The sequence below is a fragment of the Necator americanus genome, chromosome II (assembly GCF_031761385.1).
Source record: "Necator americanus strain Aroian chromosome II, whole genome shotgun sequence".
In the NCBI taxonomy this organism is placed as follows: domain Eukaryota; kingdom Metazoa; phylum Nematoda; class Chromadorea; order Rhabditida; family Ancylostomatidae; genus Necator; species Necator americanus.
The window spans coordinates 13,121,265-13,137,180 of NC_087372.1; the positions used below are offsets into that span (position 1 = coordinate 13,121,265).

General features: G+C 38.6%; 2 protein-coding genes across 3 annotated transcripts in view; one reads left to right on the top strand and one right to left on the bottom strand.

Moving 5' to 3' along the window:
- The window catches only part of RB195_017684 (uncharacterized protein), a gene marked incomplete at both ends in the record, with an annotated part of 36,973 nt that overhangs the window by 11,044 nt on the left and 10,013 nt on the right, over window positions 1-15,916 (bottom strand). For both annotated transcript variants that reach the window (XM_064184784.1, XM_064184783.1), the window contains 8 exons: window positions 1,219-1,345; window positions 1,438-1,544; window positions 3,036-3,146; window positions 3,275-3,426; window positions 3,518-3,619; window positions 4,632-4,749; window positions 6,319-6,414; window positions 9,183-9,332. In XM_064184784.1, coding sequence (XP_064040664.1) covers window positions 1,219-1,345; window positions 1,438-1,544; window positions 3,036-3,146; window positions 3,275-3,426; window positions 3,518-3,619; window positions 4,632-4,749; window positions 6,319-6,414; window positions 9,183-9,332 — 963 coding nt within the window. The remainder of the gene's footprint in view (window positions 1-1,218; window positions 1,346-1,437; window positions 1,545-3,035; window positions 3,147-3,274; window positions 3,427-3,517; window positions 3,620-4,631; window positions 4,750-6,318; window positions 6,415-9,182; window positions 9,333-15,916) is intronic.
- RB195_017685 (uncharacterized protein) lies at window positions 11,163-15,397 on the top strand (the record flags this gene model as incomplete). Its single annotated transcript, XM_013441370.2, has 4 exons — window positions 11,163-11,538; window positions 12,259-12,479; window positions 13,425-13,544; window positions 15,275-15,397. The coding sequence occupies 4 exons, from the start codon at window positions 11,163-11,165 to the stop codon at window positions 15,395-15,397; spliced, it is 840 nt and encodes a 279-aa protein (XP_013296824.2).

Genomic DNA, 15,916 nt, shown 5'->3' on the forward strand with positions numbered 1-15,916 from the left:
TACCGAAATTGCCTTGTATTCAACGGAAAGAGCATAGATCTTTCTGCTGTGTACGGCACATCCCAGCTCTTCTTCTAGTCTTTCCTATGGACATCATTCCTCGCAAAGAACCCAACACTTTTCTCAATCATGGTCTGTGCAATCTCGATTGAAAACTAGTGAAATAGATTGAAAAGGGAAAAGCTGTAAAAAAAACCTATAAATGCAAGGACCTAGAGAGAGATAGAGATAGCGTCAATCTTTTGAATAAAAACTCGCAAGCAAGTGAATTATGCACAAATGAAATCTCATAGTTCCAAAGTCACAACAAACATGCATTTCTACTCTGACATCCCAGAATTCGAATCAATGTATTCTTTCGTGCAACTTTCTTGTCTCTCGACTTAATACTTGCGATAGAACCAAAACACTAAGGGAGGAAAGTCTCCCGAGATATTTTCTTTGAACTCCATGTTTTTAAACTTTTTTTAAAGTTTTATTCCAATTTCAATAATACGGCATCTAACACTAATCCCTATTTCAAGTATAATAACTTTCTCTATAAGTAACGTCTACAGAATTAAAACTAAAAACAATGGGGTGTCAATGCGTTTGTTTATGGGTTTCTATTTTCGTATGCTCTCTGAATATAAACCGAAAATAACCTATAATTAAAGGAAGCTTGTCATTCTCAATTCGTTACGTTTCATTCGAAAATCTATAGAATACATTTAAGTCGAGAAGAATTTCAGTATTTCCTCTTTTGCTATTACATGCGCGGAATTTATGAATATGTATAATCAACTACAATTATTATTAATTGATTAATTGATTAAAAGGCATTTCTTTTGACCTGGGATGTTTTCGAAAAAAACGAAAACTTAAAAACTCCTAAGTAGTCAATATTCAAAAGACGAATTGTGCAGAATCGAGATTTCCTTACTCCCGGATAATACACCTTGCACAGGTTCGAATAACAGTAGCTAATACTCTTTTTGTTCAATCCTCCATTGTTGCACTAATAAGATCGACAACCTCTTCAAATTCGTCTCGAATCGAAATTCTCGATCCCCTTTCAATTAATACACTTTTGGCTGCAATTCTACGGAGCACCGCTGACAGACCCAGCTCTGAGAGAAATAAAATTTCGAAATCAGAAAAGTCCCATTTGAAGTAAACAGCCACTTATCGCATTTTCGAGCACACGGAACACATGAAAGCTGCTTTCTTTGAACTCGCCTCGGCTACTTTCCGTCTCTCCTCGATCGTTGCAATCATATCGTTGAATTCCTCGACAAGCTTCTTTGAATTCGACAAAACCTCCTCTTCTTTGGCAATTTGTTCTTTCATCGTCGCTAACGTTCCCCTAAAAACAAGGCCAGAATAGCCATATACGAATGTTGTCGTCGCTCCGCTTAGGCCTTCTCCCCTCGCCACGGAATAAAATGCGCCACACACCGAGTGCTCGTTAGCGAATCACTTAGCTTCTCGAAATCACGCTTTGCCAGCTCTAGTCGCTTCTCGGCTGCATCCGATTCTTTTTGTGCCGTTTTCTTCGCCTTCTCCTGGAATAATAGTGGGTATTGTGACATGTGCAAACATACGATATAATATGCATCCCAAGCCGTGAAGAGGTGCATATTACATTACATTAACCGCCTTCAACATCCTACACTCGGGTCTTTCGAAACAAACCCAATCCCTGCATATTCTCTCGAAAATTTTCTCTTTGTTCCCATCTTCGCCGTAGCTTCGCGCAAAACAATTCTCGAAGATTTGATATATTTCTAATTCTATGTTTATTTTTTGTCATGCCCTGGGGGCTGTACAGAAAATAGAAACAAAAGAAAAAACACACGCGGTCCTGAAATCTTCCAACTATAAGTTTGGACGATTTTGCAGCTAACGAGACTAGGTAAAGGTAACGACGCCGATCTTGAAAAAGTTGCAGTAAAATATTAGGCTATAGCTGAAAACGACAACTCGTGACAATGAAAGAGATCTTCATCATTCAAGTGTCATTAAAAGCTCAAAACTGGAGGAGCAGTGATTTCAGAAAAAAAAAAAGATTTTGATCCTAATTTAATATTTGAGGCCCAACACAACTTTAACAACTGAGCTCTGATGCTTGCGCAGTTATCGCACTTGAAGGTCACCTCAGCCATTATTTAAATAATAAGCATCCCTCAAAACTTGAAATTCTGTTGTTGTGATTTCAACTTTTCTTATTTATACGACTCTTTTTGTCTTGTAGTTTTGTTGCCCCACTATCCAAACTCCGAAGCTGAAAACCTCATTAAACCTTGAACACTCCAAGATTTTGCAAACCCTTCATCAAATTGCTGTGTCCATGCAAAGGCTCTGCAGTGCAGAAAAAGCTGCACATTCCAGCAGACGTCTCTCTTGAGGAAATTGCAAATTAATATCAGCAAGCATCGGCACTTCGCTCGCTCTTTTTACTGCCCTCGAGGCAAGTTAATTTCCAGAGCTAAGATCTCTTGCAGATTGTGAAATGTACAGAATCCGTTTCTGCTCGTCAAATAATACATTGCTGATTTCGGAGAAATTCTCAATGATAGATTTTTATCCACTAAAAAGCAAAGTTCAGTGTCTAGTTCGCAAGCATCACAGCGAAAACATGAAGCACTGCCTAAACATCCAAAAATCAGAAGCATCAACAGCATTCGAGGAGTCAGTTTATCATACGAGGCATCTCTTCACATTCACTTCACCCAAAAAACTGGCATTTAATTAAATTTCATGAGGAAGATTTCATTACTCGTAAGGGTCAAAATGATCCTCTTATCTGATAATCTTATTAGTAATCCATTTGCGCTGCCTCATTTCGCAAATCCCTCGCATGTATAGAAATGCATTAATAGCTCAACTGTCTCTTCGGGTGCTCCTGATTCTTTTGATTCCTATATGTATTAACGATATTCAAAGTGTAAATTGCAAAATTTGTTCTGAACAGTACTCACTCGTGGGAAAAAACGAAAACTGCTGTTTTAAGTGAATTATAAATGATTAAGATTAGTGAAGATTAGTGAACTTACAATAAATGCTTGTTCATTCCGTTTCCGTTCTTCGTAAGCGTTTATACGGTCGTTTAACTCCTTGGCTTGCTTCGTCATTTCACGCAGAAGTGCATCACATTCCGGTAGATCCTAAAGGAGAATATGGTTGAATCGACAACTGCCCAAATCAAATTTGAAATGCCAATGAAATCACACTCTTTTCCTGTGGTGGAAAAGCGTTTTCACAATTCCAATAAACGTCAACAAAAACTCTGAACCTTTTCCAGCACTTTTATTTCTTCGCTCAGCTGCTGCAAAGGGCCGTCTTTAAACGATTCTTTTAACGCCTCTAAACGAGCAGATGCACGTTCCAATTTATCCTTCAGCTCAGAATAACGTCCACGTACTTTGTCGTATTTTGCAACTTCCTCTGAAAAAAAAATCATAAAGATATCTCGATGAAGATATGATACTACCCCTTTGACAAACTTTTTCAAGCTTTGACTTCTCCTATTACTCACTTCCGAGTTTCTCAACTTCTGCTTGTTTCCAAGCAATTTCCGTCTTGAAAGTTGTGTAATCAATCAAATCCAAAAGGATTGGTCCCCGTCGGTCAGGAGCGCCTAAACAACTTCTCATTGAGATTAATATTGCATTCATGCGGATTAATCTTTAAAGATTCTAGGATGCCGTCACGAAAACATTACGATCAGGTCTTTACTCAACGGCTAATTGGATTAAGCTTTCAACTATATTTCTTTCTGTCATCCCATCACGTTTCCTGCCTGTCATGAAACTTTCGCTTATTCTTGGAGTTCATCCCATCCTTCTCACATATTTCATAGTCTAGAGTATATCCCAAAAAGACATTACGTTTTTGACACTATTCAAATTTGACACCATCTCTTAATAATAAATTGACCAAAAAGTAAAACTATTATTTTAGTTTCATGTGGATGCGATCCAGCGGCGATTTCCATGATTAAGAGAAAGTCCCGAGGGATATTTTTTCCTTCGCCATAAGTGAAAACAATTCTTTTCTAGGATACAGAATGGTCATTTCTTTCACATACGGCACACTATCACGATAATAATCAGTGAAAATAACAAACACAGCTGGTTCGTATCTAACAAGTTGCTCTAGTGGGATTTTTACAAGTAAATCTAGCGAGAGGGCATAGGGAGACTAATGTCACTTGATAGGAATTATTTTTCATTTCTGTATATGTGCTTCATGATTTTACATTATTTGTTATCCATCATCGCTCAAGGGCGGAAGAAACATCTAAGAAAAGATAGATAGCATAGAAAAAGCTCTTCAATCAAAGGAATATAAGAAGAACGCCGAATAGAATATTCCACAAATTTTGTCGATGAGGTACTTGTGTTCACATGTTTAGAGTACAGCTTTCTCAAAAAACGTCTGTGAAAAGAGGGAATGATGGTTAGAGAACATATGAATCCTTAAAGTGTGCTTACTAAAGCTCACAACTAGCCTTTTAAGTTTCCAATTAATTTTATGCGAATTTTCCCCTTAAAAAAAGACATAAAAAACTACTCGGAAACAAAAAACAAATCGTACAAAGTACATGTAATTGTAATAGTTGTAATCAAATTATTCGACTGATAACTTGCCTCCACTCATTGTTCCGGTGGGTTTCAGATCATCTCCTCTTGCAGTTACAGCACGTAGTTTCACCTGACTGTCGTAAACCACTTCTTTTGCGCAGTGAATGGTATCGCATACCAAAATCTAAACAGAAATCGCAAGTATCTCCTTAGAAGTCGTCTCTCATCAAAACAACTCTCGAAAACTCTGAACTCTTATCGCAGAACGCATCGTCGTCTTGAGTTTGATGTTAGCGCTCGACAAACAAGCTCTATTGTTGTGAGCAGCTAATCAGAGCGAAATAACATTTCGAGGAAGATGTTGCTCAATCTAGCTGCTCACAAACGCCCAATCCATCAGATATCCCCGAAAGAACATCCATATTTCATAAAACTAAATAAACAAGCTTGGTCATGACGTTTCTCACGTATACGTGGACGTGATTTCGATGAGCATCGCTTTTTGCGCAAGCTTGACGTTTTCGAAAATACATTCATCATCACGCAAAGCCGAAGCAGGCGATCGTGCAGTGCATGAGCCAAACCACAGCAGTACATCTTTATCAGCAAACAGAAGGGCCCTAGAGCTCAAAAATTTTTGCTGCACGCTTTTTGAATAAATTCAACTGAAGGATGAAAATAGCAGGTCTTCAATACTAATCTACGTATCTGAAATGCATTCAATGTATGCATTATTTGTGAGAAAAAACTTCTTCACGCACCATCACAACAGAGAAATACATGAATGACTATGAATTTATTGTTCATCAGCGACAAGAGATCGAACGAAATGTGTAGGAAAGACGAAATGAAGAAGTGAAAATTGAACAAGATGTTCTTCTTCACCAGCCCAATTTTACCTGACACTAAACAAGCTTGTAATTTTGCAGCTTTATGAAACGTTGCCACCAAAAGTGAAAAAAGTTGACACGCGAGAGAAAATTATTCGGATTGGCCTGACACGCGAATACGACATATTTGGAACTAATTGAGACATGGTAGTAATGTATAGATTTCTCATTGCTGTTATTTTCACAGGAGTCTCTCCTGTTTTTCGCACCATTTTTTATAATATCCATCCTATTTTCAATGGAGAACGTTGGTCCCGTTCACTTTCATTTAATCCCTACCACTGCACTCAGAAGAGAATTTTAGCATCGATAGCGACTTTGAGGCCGGCATGAGCCCATCCTCAAAGCACGAGTGGCTTAAGGCTAAGACTCAAGATGAGCAGGAAGCAAGAAAAGTTCTGTAGAAGTAAATCCAGATTTTTCTTTGCGAAAGGCTGCAACACCCATGTTCTCCCAACCACACCCGGAAATTAATGCTTCGTGAGGTTAACGAAGAGATAGAGTTTCAGTCCTCATCTATATGTAGAGCGCAGTAAGTACTACATTGTCTCTGTATTTACTCAGTTTCGTGGTTTTTGGAGTGCTTCAACTCTGGCGAAGCCAAGACGGAATACCTAATCTACCACACCCTTTATTTCTACTATCAGCGCCTAGCTTTACTCGCTTTTTTGACACTAATATACAACAATAGCGCTTCACAGAATTCGAAATGCTTTTAATTATCTTACTAGTAATAAGTACAAATATAAAAGTTTACATTCCTATTATTTTCTATACTGTGTACCGCTCCAAATTGAAAATAAAGGAAACTAAATCAACTTATAAACCTCGAAAACTGGTTGTAATCTCAAGAAGAAACAAACCCCTCCGAAGACTAGTTCGAAAACCTTCTGATATATTGGATCATACTCGATTAGATCCAACGCCAGCATCATGTTTTCTCCTTTGAATTTTCTCGCCTGAAACAGCTATGTTAGTTTTAATACAATAGAATAGTTTTTCTTTCTGTCTATTTTTTTCTTCAAACCAGAGCTAGTCGCAACTCACGCGTTAACAATTTCTACTTCACAGTTCACCCTTTTTTTGTTGTGATCAAAACTGAGAACGACCACTACTTGATTCTTTGAACCGTTCACAACGTTTGAACACCAAAAACGCGGATGTGACTTAACGCTTGTACGTCATTGTGCTTGAATTAGTACCGAAAGTTAAGATGTATAGTTTATTTTTAGTTCAGCTCAAAATTGAAGTGGCAAAAGTGAGGCCTTGCTTTAAAAAAATATTTAAAGGATTATGAGGAAATGAAATATTCCCATGATGGAGAATTGGAGAACTGAATGAATAAATCAGGACGAGGTAAGCATAGCAATACCCTGGGAAAAAATGTTTTTAAACTTTATTCAATCGCATAAAATTTTTCTTCGCAAATCTTTTCGCCTGTAACAGAATTTTGAACTTCACAGGTTAAGCCCCACAGCTCTTACGAACATGGAAAATATCCATAAACCAAACAGTGCGAAAAACGCACACTTCATCTCAAAATATAATCCGAAATAGTGAACGCTTGAAGGGGTTCTTTTTTATATTCGACCTTCAGCAAACGCTTATCGTTAAAACGCACTTCTGTTGCGTGTCTTTAGTCCCATTACTCTTTCCGTTGCTGCCTGCTTTTAGTCCAATTACCCTTTCCGTATATTCGAAAGATATGAGTCGTTGTTTATAAGAGATGTATGAAGAAAACTGAACTTTTCAACTGCATACTTCTAGCATTCGATAACACAGAAAAGAAAAGTTATACGTACTCGTAGATGTACTTCAGATTTCTCTTCAAAACAACTGAACTAAAGACTATTCTTGAACAGAATCTAATAACTTCCTATATTTCAATATGAATATGTTTCAAATGGTGGCGAATCCAAGCCTAATGTGACCGGTTTTCTCTCCAGAAATCATCATCCCGTTTGCTTGTTTGAGCAGCATTTTACTTTGATAGACCTATCGAACTATGCAAGAATATCCATTACATTTCCGAAAGCACATAAAAACAACTCGCACAATTGTTTTGTTCAGTCACGGGTAATCCTTATAGCACTCACTCTGAGACCATGAATAGCTAGCTAGAACTTAAATGTTGCATGGTGAATTGGAGACTTCGCATTATTCTTATTCGTTTCGCACTGTTGTCATTGGAAAAGGAAGGATTTGCTTGAAATAAAGAAAGAACTTATTGAAGCAAGCAAAAAAAAAAAATGGCACCTTTCTAGCACGTATATAATAGGACAACACTTAACTGCTTAACATAACTGGCATTAATGGCAGAATGAGCGGATGACAGATGCTGATAACTCACGTTTCTCACCGTTCTAACTGAACATAATCTTTCCAGTTCAGCATAAGCCAAACTGATGGGATAATTGCTCATGTGTTCACAATGATCGGAAATATTCAAAGAAATGTTCGTCTATCGCTACAGAGCCCTAGAGTTCGTTGACGGGACGTAAATTAATCATAAAGAGGTGCACTTTGTGCACTTCAAACGCTGGACATCAACCTTAATTGAAGGCATTTTATGTACTCTACGTTGGGTAAACTTCACCATCATCCATTATTCATATTGTCATTCGAGTAATAATGTTTGCCAAGGCCTAAGCAGCCACAAATTACAGCAACATTGTGACGGCCATTGTTTCTCGAGACGCGTCTCGTTAAAACTTCCGCTGGAAAGGCTCCTATTCAAGAGCTGAGCGGGAATTTCAAAAACTACCATGCACCAAAAGTATCCCTTACTGTTCAAAGAGAGGGCGCCGGATTATGACGACAGCAGACCCCGCTAAGAACGGTGACCATTCGGAGGAATTACGGGCTACAACGACATCATTTCATAGTCAAAGCATTACAAGATAGAAGCAATATATGATTAGCATAGATGAGATGAAAGTTCAGAAAAGAAATATCAGGTTCCCTAATTTCATCTAAGCATCTTAGCTGCAGCTGTAGTACTGCGTGAATGACATTTTGCCTTCGCTCGAATAATTATCCGCTACAGAAACATCTTTCCGTCTTAGAAGTAGGTTTTGAAAAAAACACATCACCTCAGTTTACTAACATTACGCGTCACATCGTCTCACACTGGATAACCCGTTTATTTTCGAACTTCTCCAAATGATCCACTAATTATACTACCTCATTGATTCTTTGTTTATTTGACCTAACAATTTCCTAGATTGAAAAAATGGTATGTTCGAGAAGTATTTCTATGACTGAACCCCGACAAAAATAAATGCCAGTGCTATGAGTTCTTCTTGTAGTTAACGTTTGCCCTTTCATTCTCTCCGTCGAATTTATTCTGATTTTGAAACTCGATACACAATCGTTGTTATCGTTAATTTCTTGGTAAGAAACTCACTTTAGAAAAAGTTCGAATGCACTGCATTAGAAAACTTGAGGCTATATTTTGGAATAAGCTGATTGTCATTTAATAATTTTTTTGCCGGACAGAATAATTTCCTTTAGTTGTCCGATACATGCTTATTTTCGGAGGGATGCTGCCCAGTGTATTCAGTAATTCTCGTTAATAAGCAACAGAGAACGAGCAGAGCAGCGAGAACTGACAGAAATATAGGTCCTCTTCGAAACCCATTACCGGAATTCAGAAAATCCCAAGCGGAGTACCTTATCATATCACTTTGTTGCATGCACCGCCTGCGATCTAATAACAGAAACTCACCAGCTCTTGGGCTCGACGGAAGCGTTGACCGATGTCATGGTAGTGACGAGGCACTACTTCAGTCCATGGCACAAATGTTCGGCGATGAGGGAGCCCAGTTTCTACGATTAATCGAGCTGTATGCTTGTCTTTTACCACTACATGGTAGAGCTGAAAATAAACAAAAACTTTTTCTCCAGAGAACTATGGGTAGTAATCTACAGCTTGGATGCTAAGTATATTAGTAATAATAGCAGTAATAGTAATAGTAATGGTATACATGAAAAGATGTTAGTAGAAATTAACGCCTTTCCGAGGAAATATATATATATATATATATATATATAATAGAAAATTCTCAGCAAGACCTTTGGCTTCTACTCTCATTCGGCTTTTTCATTAAAACTCCACTATTTTAACAGCGCTCATTTCATTTAATCTGATCTCCATTTTCGGAATCTTCGGAATTAGTGTTCTAAAATCAACATGTGGAACATATTCATTTTGCTGACGATACCTTTAATGAAACTCTGGATAATATGATTGTGAGACTAAGCACAGCGCTGAGAAAAAATGTCTTTTGATTTTGATTAGGATTGTCCTGCGATCAACAACTCCACTAAACCCATTGCCATAGATGTGCAACCAGTAAGAGTGATATTCACCCATGTGAAGAGACATCACGTCCCGGTACTGTCTGAGTATCGCTACTCGTAGTATAAAATACAGTGATACTCTCCTTTTCCGCCAAAAAAAATACTAGACATATTCCGAATTTCCAGATCCATAATAATAATTTTGATTCACGTCATCTTTCGAACAGAAATATACCCAACATTTATTTACTCTGTCAAAACTTCTCTAATAAAACTTTGTTCAGAAAACAATAGAAATGCAAGTTTCTAGAACATTTGCGTGTTTTAATCGATTTGTCGTGGTTAGGTTTAACTCTGAAAGAATCAAGTGCAAGCACTCCAATAAAATGACAATTAAATATGAAATGTTGGAAAAATTCACCAAGAATGTTGGAATGAATCCGAGTTGTATTCAATGTGTTCGCTACTTGTATTCGTCATTATTCGTCATTAGAATGTTACTATCTAGTATTTTCAAGGCGAATGCATTCCATGCGCACGGTTCACGAAGAAACAAATGTGTCTATGAGACTCCACTTTTTCCCACGCAATCGAAGATGTCCAAGATAAGGCAATTTATGAAAGAGAGCCTTCCTCGTGCATGATTGCCCAGCGATAGCAATAGGCGAGTCGAGCTATCGGTGGGCGGGCAGATGGAAGAGGAAAAACCTTCCTCCAGTCAACTATGGCGAGATTCAGGATCCGCCTTGTAGCCAGCCACATGTGCTCTATGCACACCCGCATGTTCCTGTTTTCTTGGCATACAAAATAGGAATGGAATTAATGCATTTCTGCATGTTAGATGTTGCGTATCTGCATGTCTACCCATTACCATGAGAACGTAGTACTCGACCATACCCGATCTGGGCCTCTCCTTCACCAACCACTCTAGTCGCCTCTTCACTGAAAAAAGTTTAACTCCAAACAACGACAGAAAATAGGTGTGTTTTCGTTATCCACACTCCCACTGGAACGAAGGCAGAGTAGCAGACCACGCCCTATGCATATGGTAACAACAAAGTCCTGTTCGCCATGTTTTTTCTCTTGCTTCTTGGATCACTGGCCTTCACAGAAAATAGCGCATTTATCTTCCTAAGAAAATTCCAATATGTGTTTTGATTTGAGTCCATAATCCTAAGGAATTCATGCTTTTTGCACGCGAAACTCGAAATGAAATTGTTTTTCTTGTCTTTTCTTCTGCAGTTTTCGTTGTTCCGTTAGTTCGTCGGCTGAAATTCGTGATTTCTGCCATTAAATTTTCACGATTTCTATGTGGAAGTATAACGTTCGTTTGAAGATTCAGCAGTCGAATCAATCATTGCTAAACATCTTTCTTGACTATGCAGACAATGTCAATTTCAGGCTAATGGCTGATGATGTTATTGAGCTGAATGTCGGCGGAACGCATTATAGCACCACCCGTCAAACTTTGATGAAGGAACCGGAAACGCTACTTTTCAGAATAGCAAACTCTTCATCATCGCTTCCGAAGGGAGTAATTAGGCTCGACAACAACAAATATTTCATCGATCGAGATGGAATTCTGTTTTCACATATTCTAAACTATCTGAGGACAGAAAAGCTAATTTTGCCTGATGGCTTCAAAGAGACGAGCCGTTTACGAGACGAAATCGAATACTACGAGGTCGAGAAGCTACGGGAGGCACTCATCCCACACCTATCATCGCCGAACTCTCTAAAACCAAAGCTGTCCAATGGCGGTTTGTATACTGGTGACACTGGTAAGTTATTTTCACAATATTGGAGGCAATATTGTCGTTTTTCGACACTGCAGCAAACTAGCTTCATTAAACCCACACAATGCACTCCCGCCAAAAGGTTGAGTGGGGCCTTAGTAGAACCCTTTCAAGTTTTCAGTGCTATGGACGGACTAAATCATTGAAAATGTCCGAGAACATTGCCCATACTCCTTTCCCATGTAAAAAGCTGCCAATTCAAATGTTTTGGTACAGCAGAGGAAAATAACGAGTTTCGATTCGAAACAAACGAACGTTGTTGGTGCAGAGACATGGTGAATACATTCAAATTTGTTCCTGCATACGTTCTTGGCATCGAACTAGACACTACCGACGTATCTGACCTTTTGCATCGCAAACATAAGGCTTATTCGGTAACTTAGTATGTGACAATCGCTAAAGGGATAAAGTATTTTCTTGCGAATAAAACTGTGCTAAAGAATAAGCATGATATGTGTGTACCTCTCGCCCTCCACGTTCGTACTCCTTGATCATTGTAGCAAGTTGTTCGAGAGAAAAGTACCAATAACCAGAAGAAAGCAAAAAACATAAAAATGTATGGTGTCAAAACATAGTAAGATGAATGTCAACATTCTCAATTACGCATTATATGCACAGAGCATATTCGTTTTGCATAACGGCGCATTTAGAAATCTGATAGCAGATGCTCTCTATAGTGCTTCAACTGAAGAAAAAACATTGCAGGAGGTTATATCACTCTCGGTTACCGAGGCACTTTCGCATTTGGAAGAGACGGACAGGCCGATGTCAAGTTCCGGAAATTGCACAGAATCCTCGTTTGTGGACGAGCATCACTTTGCCGTGAAGTGTTCGGAGAAACGTTGAATGAAAGTCGAGACCCTGGCGGAGATGATGGTGAACGTTACACCTCACGTCTGTATCTCAAGCATCAATGCCTTGAACGTGTAAGTGAAAAAGTTTCCATTCATAGGTTAACAGCAAATGTACGCATTCTCGAATAGTTTCTTGCGGAGCGCGGACACATACAAATGATTGATAGAATAGAGCATCGGGAGCATTTGCAAATGCATAGAGAACATCTGTTTCCCACATACGATTTTGAATAATTTACCCCGGGGATAAATGAGAGAGCGAAAGTAGGGACATGTAACCGAGCGCGAATTAACACCAAACAACAATTTTAGCATAGCATGCATAACGTTGAGCGCTATGCTAAAAACCAATGTGATGGCAAAAAATAAATTCACTACATTTATTTTTTTCAATTACTCAGTTATTTGACGCTTTGTTTAAACACATGTTTCGACGTTAGATACCATTTGTACAGCGGTCCACCTTCAAATACTCTGATTTTACTTTTCGAGTGTCTATAAATTCAAAGACCTAATCGGCTTTCCTTATCACTGGTCTACACAAAATGGCCGAAATATTTCTTAGCATAATTACACAGCAACAGCTACCATTTTCTTCACTTTCTCTCAGTCACGTTATCTTGTACTTTTTTGATTCAATCCCACTCGCTTTAACATGTTTTGCATGAGTGAAAGTATGAGATTTCAAAAGCTGCGCCTAGCAGAGCACTTTCGCCGCTGCTTTTGGGATGCTGTGATCAATGCCAGAATGGCAGTGGCTGGCGGCACGAGCCAAATAACTTGGAAAAACCTCCATTCCCGCTCACATAAAAACAACAAAATTGTGGTGATTCTGAGAAACGCTTTCGTTCTGCCCTCGGGCATCGTGACGCATTACGGAAAAAAATGAGTGATGGACGTGACACTTGGAGCAATTTCCGAAAAAGCTTCAAGCTGCATTTCCGATCTCAACTTTGCTCATTTTCCTAAGATGCTCATAGATATTTCACATTGCTCACTTAAAATATAGAAATTCAGGCATGCGATGTTATGGCGGAAAAAGGTTTCAAGTTGGTTGCAACATGTTGTAGTGGAGCAAACGGACTTGCTGCAAATCATCCTGTCGTCTCCGGCGCACTAAGCGGTGCGAGCCAATCGGTAAATTTAGAAAAAAAAAACTCGGTTATATCTCACACGTTTCATTTAGACATTTTCTACAAATTTAATCTCTCACTCTACTATGGTTTTTCTTCATCCTTATCAGTACGAATTTAGAAACATTTTGCTCTGAAATGATAAAAAAAAGAGACCATCGCTTAGCCCGATGCAAGTTTTCAAAAAAAAGATTTTGTGTTAAGGTTATGTATATATTATATTTTACCGGATAGTTTTGGCCGACTGAATCCCCGTTACGATTTTTGTCGTATTTTTTATTTTATTTATGATTTTTGATTGTGAGGACCCAGAATGGTTGTTCGCTATTATTTTTACTCTTTTTGTCTTTTCATTTGATAGGGGACTGTCTTCACAATAAAAAAAAGATTGAGCGTTGAACATTCTCAGCCTCTCGCGAACGATTCGCAGAGCTATTCGAAAAGAAATTAGTCGCGGCAGCAACGCCTAGTTTTGACAAAGTGCACGCTCAATCAAGCAAAATTTGGCCATATTATAGTTAATGAAGCAAATCAAACAAGCCTATGCGAAATCGCTCGCTTCCGCAGCCCCTTAGGGGAGGCCATTGCATCTTCGCAATACGCAATCACTTCGAAGACAGTCCTTTTCGTCTAAAGCTACAGTTAAAAAGTGGCGACGATTCTACGACAGACACATCACTAACAGAAGAAAATGTATCGCTGCACAAACCAAAGAAAAATATAATTCGTTACGTATACACCCCTTCTTCTACCCAGAATGCATTTCCTTTTTTCCAAATTGAGCGAGTATTCCCTCTAGTCTACGATATCACTCTCCAAAAATGTACGTCACAGTTCGCAAATATGAAAGCGAATGTCGCTTCTGCCTCTACTAAATATGTGCCCCTAGAAATTCAGAACCTCTTCAAAGTTTTAGACCATCTCATCACTCTCATAGAATATTAATATCTTCTTTGTAAATATTACCGTTTGCACCACACAAGACATTTAGCTTCTGTGAGCCGAAAGCTAACAAAAAAGTGCACTCGAAATTAGTCGACTGCAGAACGCTAAGATGTAAACATTTAATCTTTTGACAACGAACTGTAAATGGCAAAAATGGCTACAGAGAAAACGACATTGACGTTATATCTGTTAGCAATAAATTGCCTTCCATGTCATAACTTCCACACTTTAACGAAAGAAGTGAGAAAAAGAGTTTTTTTTTTATCAGGAAGCAGAGGTGACGGAATGTTAGGCGCTGAACCCGGCGCATATGAGTTCAATTTCTTTTCTCGTCAACTATGCTCTCTTCTAATAGAATGAAAGATTACCCTTAATGCTACACTTACCGCACAACGTTTTGTTGAAGGAATGCGCTAATCCAGAACACCGGAATTAAACAATAAAAACGTCCACGGCGGAAGAGGACGATAAGATTCAATTATTCGATTGTGTTTTACACCAACATCACAACTTCCCTACCGCGTCTTTGTAATTGAACCGAGTTTTAGAGAGGACGTGCAATGAGCATCGTAAAACGATTATCCTCCGTGGACAGAGATAATGTTGAGGTGTCCTATGCCTATTTTTCCGCTTTGTTAACAGCACGTAGCTTTTCTCCTTTCATCATTTTCGTCCGCTCTAGATAATGCTAGAAGAATATCCCGTTTCATTTTTCCCTCACCCGTATCCTATGCTTGAGGGCATGGAGAGCTTATGAAGTGTACTAAGCAAATAACTACTAACTTACAGGATTTGATGAACCACCGAAACTGCGGCGACTTCGAGGAGCAGCGATGGGCGCATTACACCGAGTACGTGTTTTACAGAGAAAATCAAGGCGGAACATTAACGCCATCTCCAAGAGATCTCTAATCATGTGATGTGAGAATCGTGTGAAATAATCCACGAGCATTTAGTACGTGTTAGACTCTTTTGCGACTTCTTTACACTTGTATAATACGGCAGTTTCACCTTAACCTCTCAATCTTCCATTTGAGACGAGCTAATAAACGATGTTCAATGAGATTTCCAAGAGGTTCAGTGGGAGATAAATTCAGAATAAATGTCAGCAACTAGACAGAAGGTACCCTCAGTGATGTCCACAATAAATCAAACCAAGGAAAAAGCCCCACTAGATGAAAGGCAAGAACAGAATGGTGGATAGAAAAGGGGTGTGAGAAACAAAATTATCCCTAATATTCTGCAATTTCTAGGTAGAAATGAATGGAAAGTATGGTGTTTGATAAGAACAAGAGTTTCTATTCACGTCAGACAACAAAAAAAAAAACTCACTTCCTCAAACGAAAAAATGGTAATGACTCTGAATTCAGAAATAATTGTCACCACTTTCCCGTTTAAATTAGCATGAATGGTCCGACAGAAATTCAACAA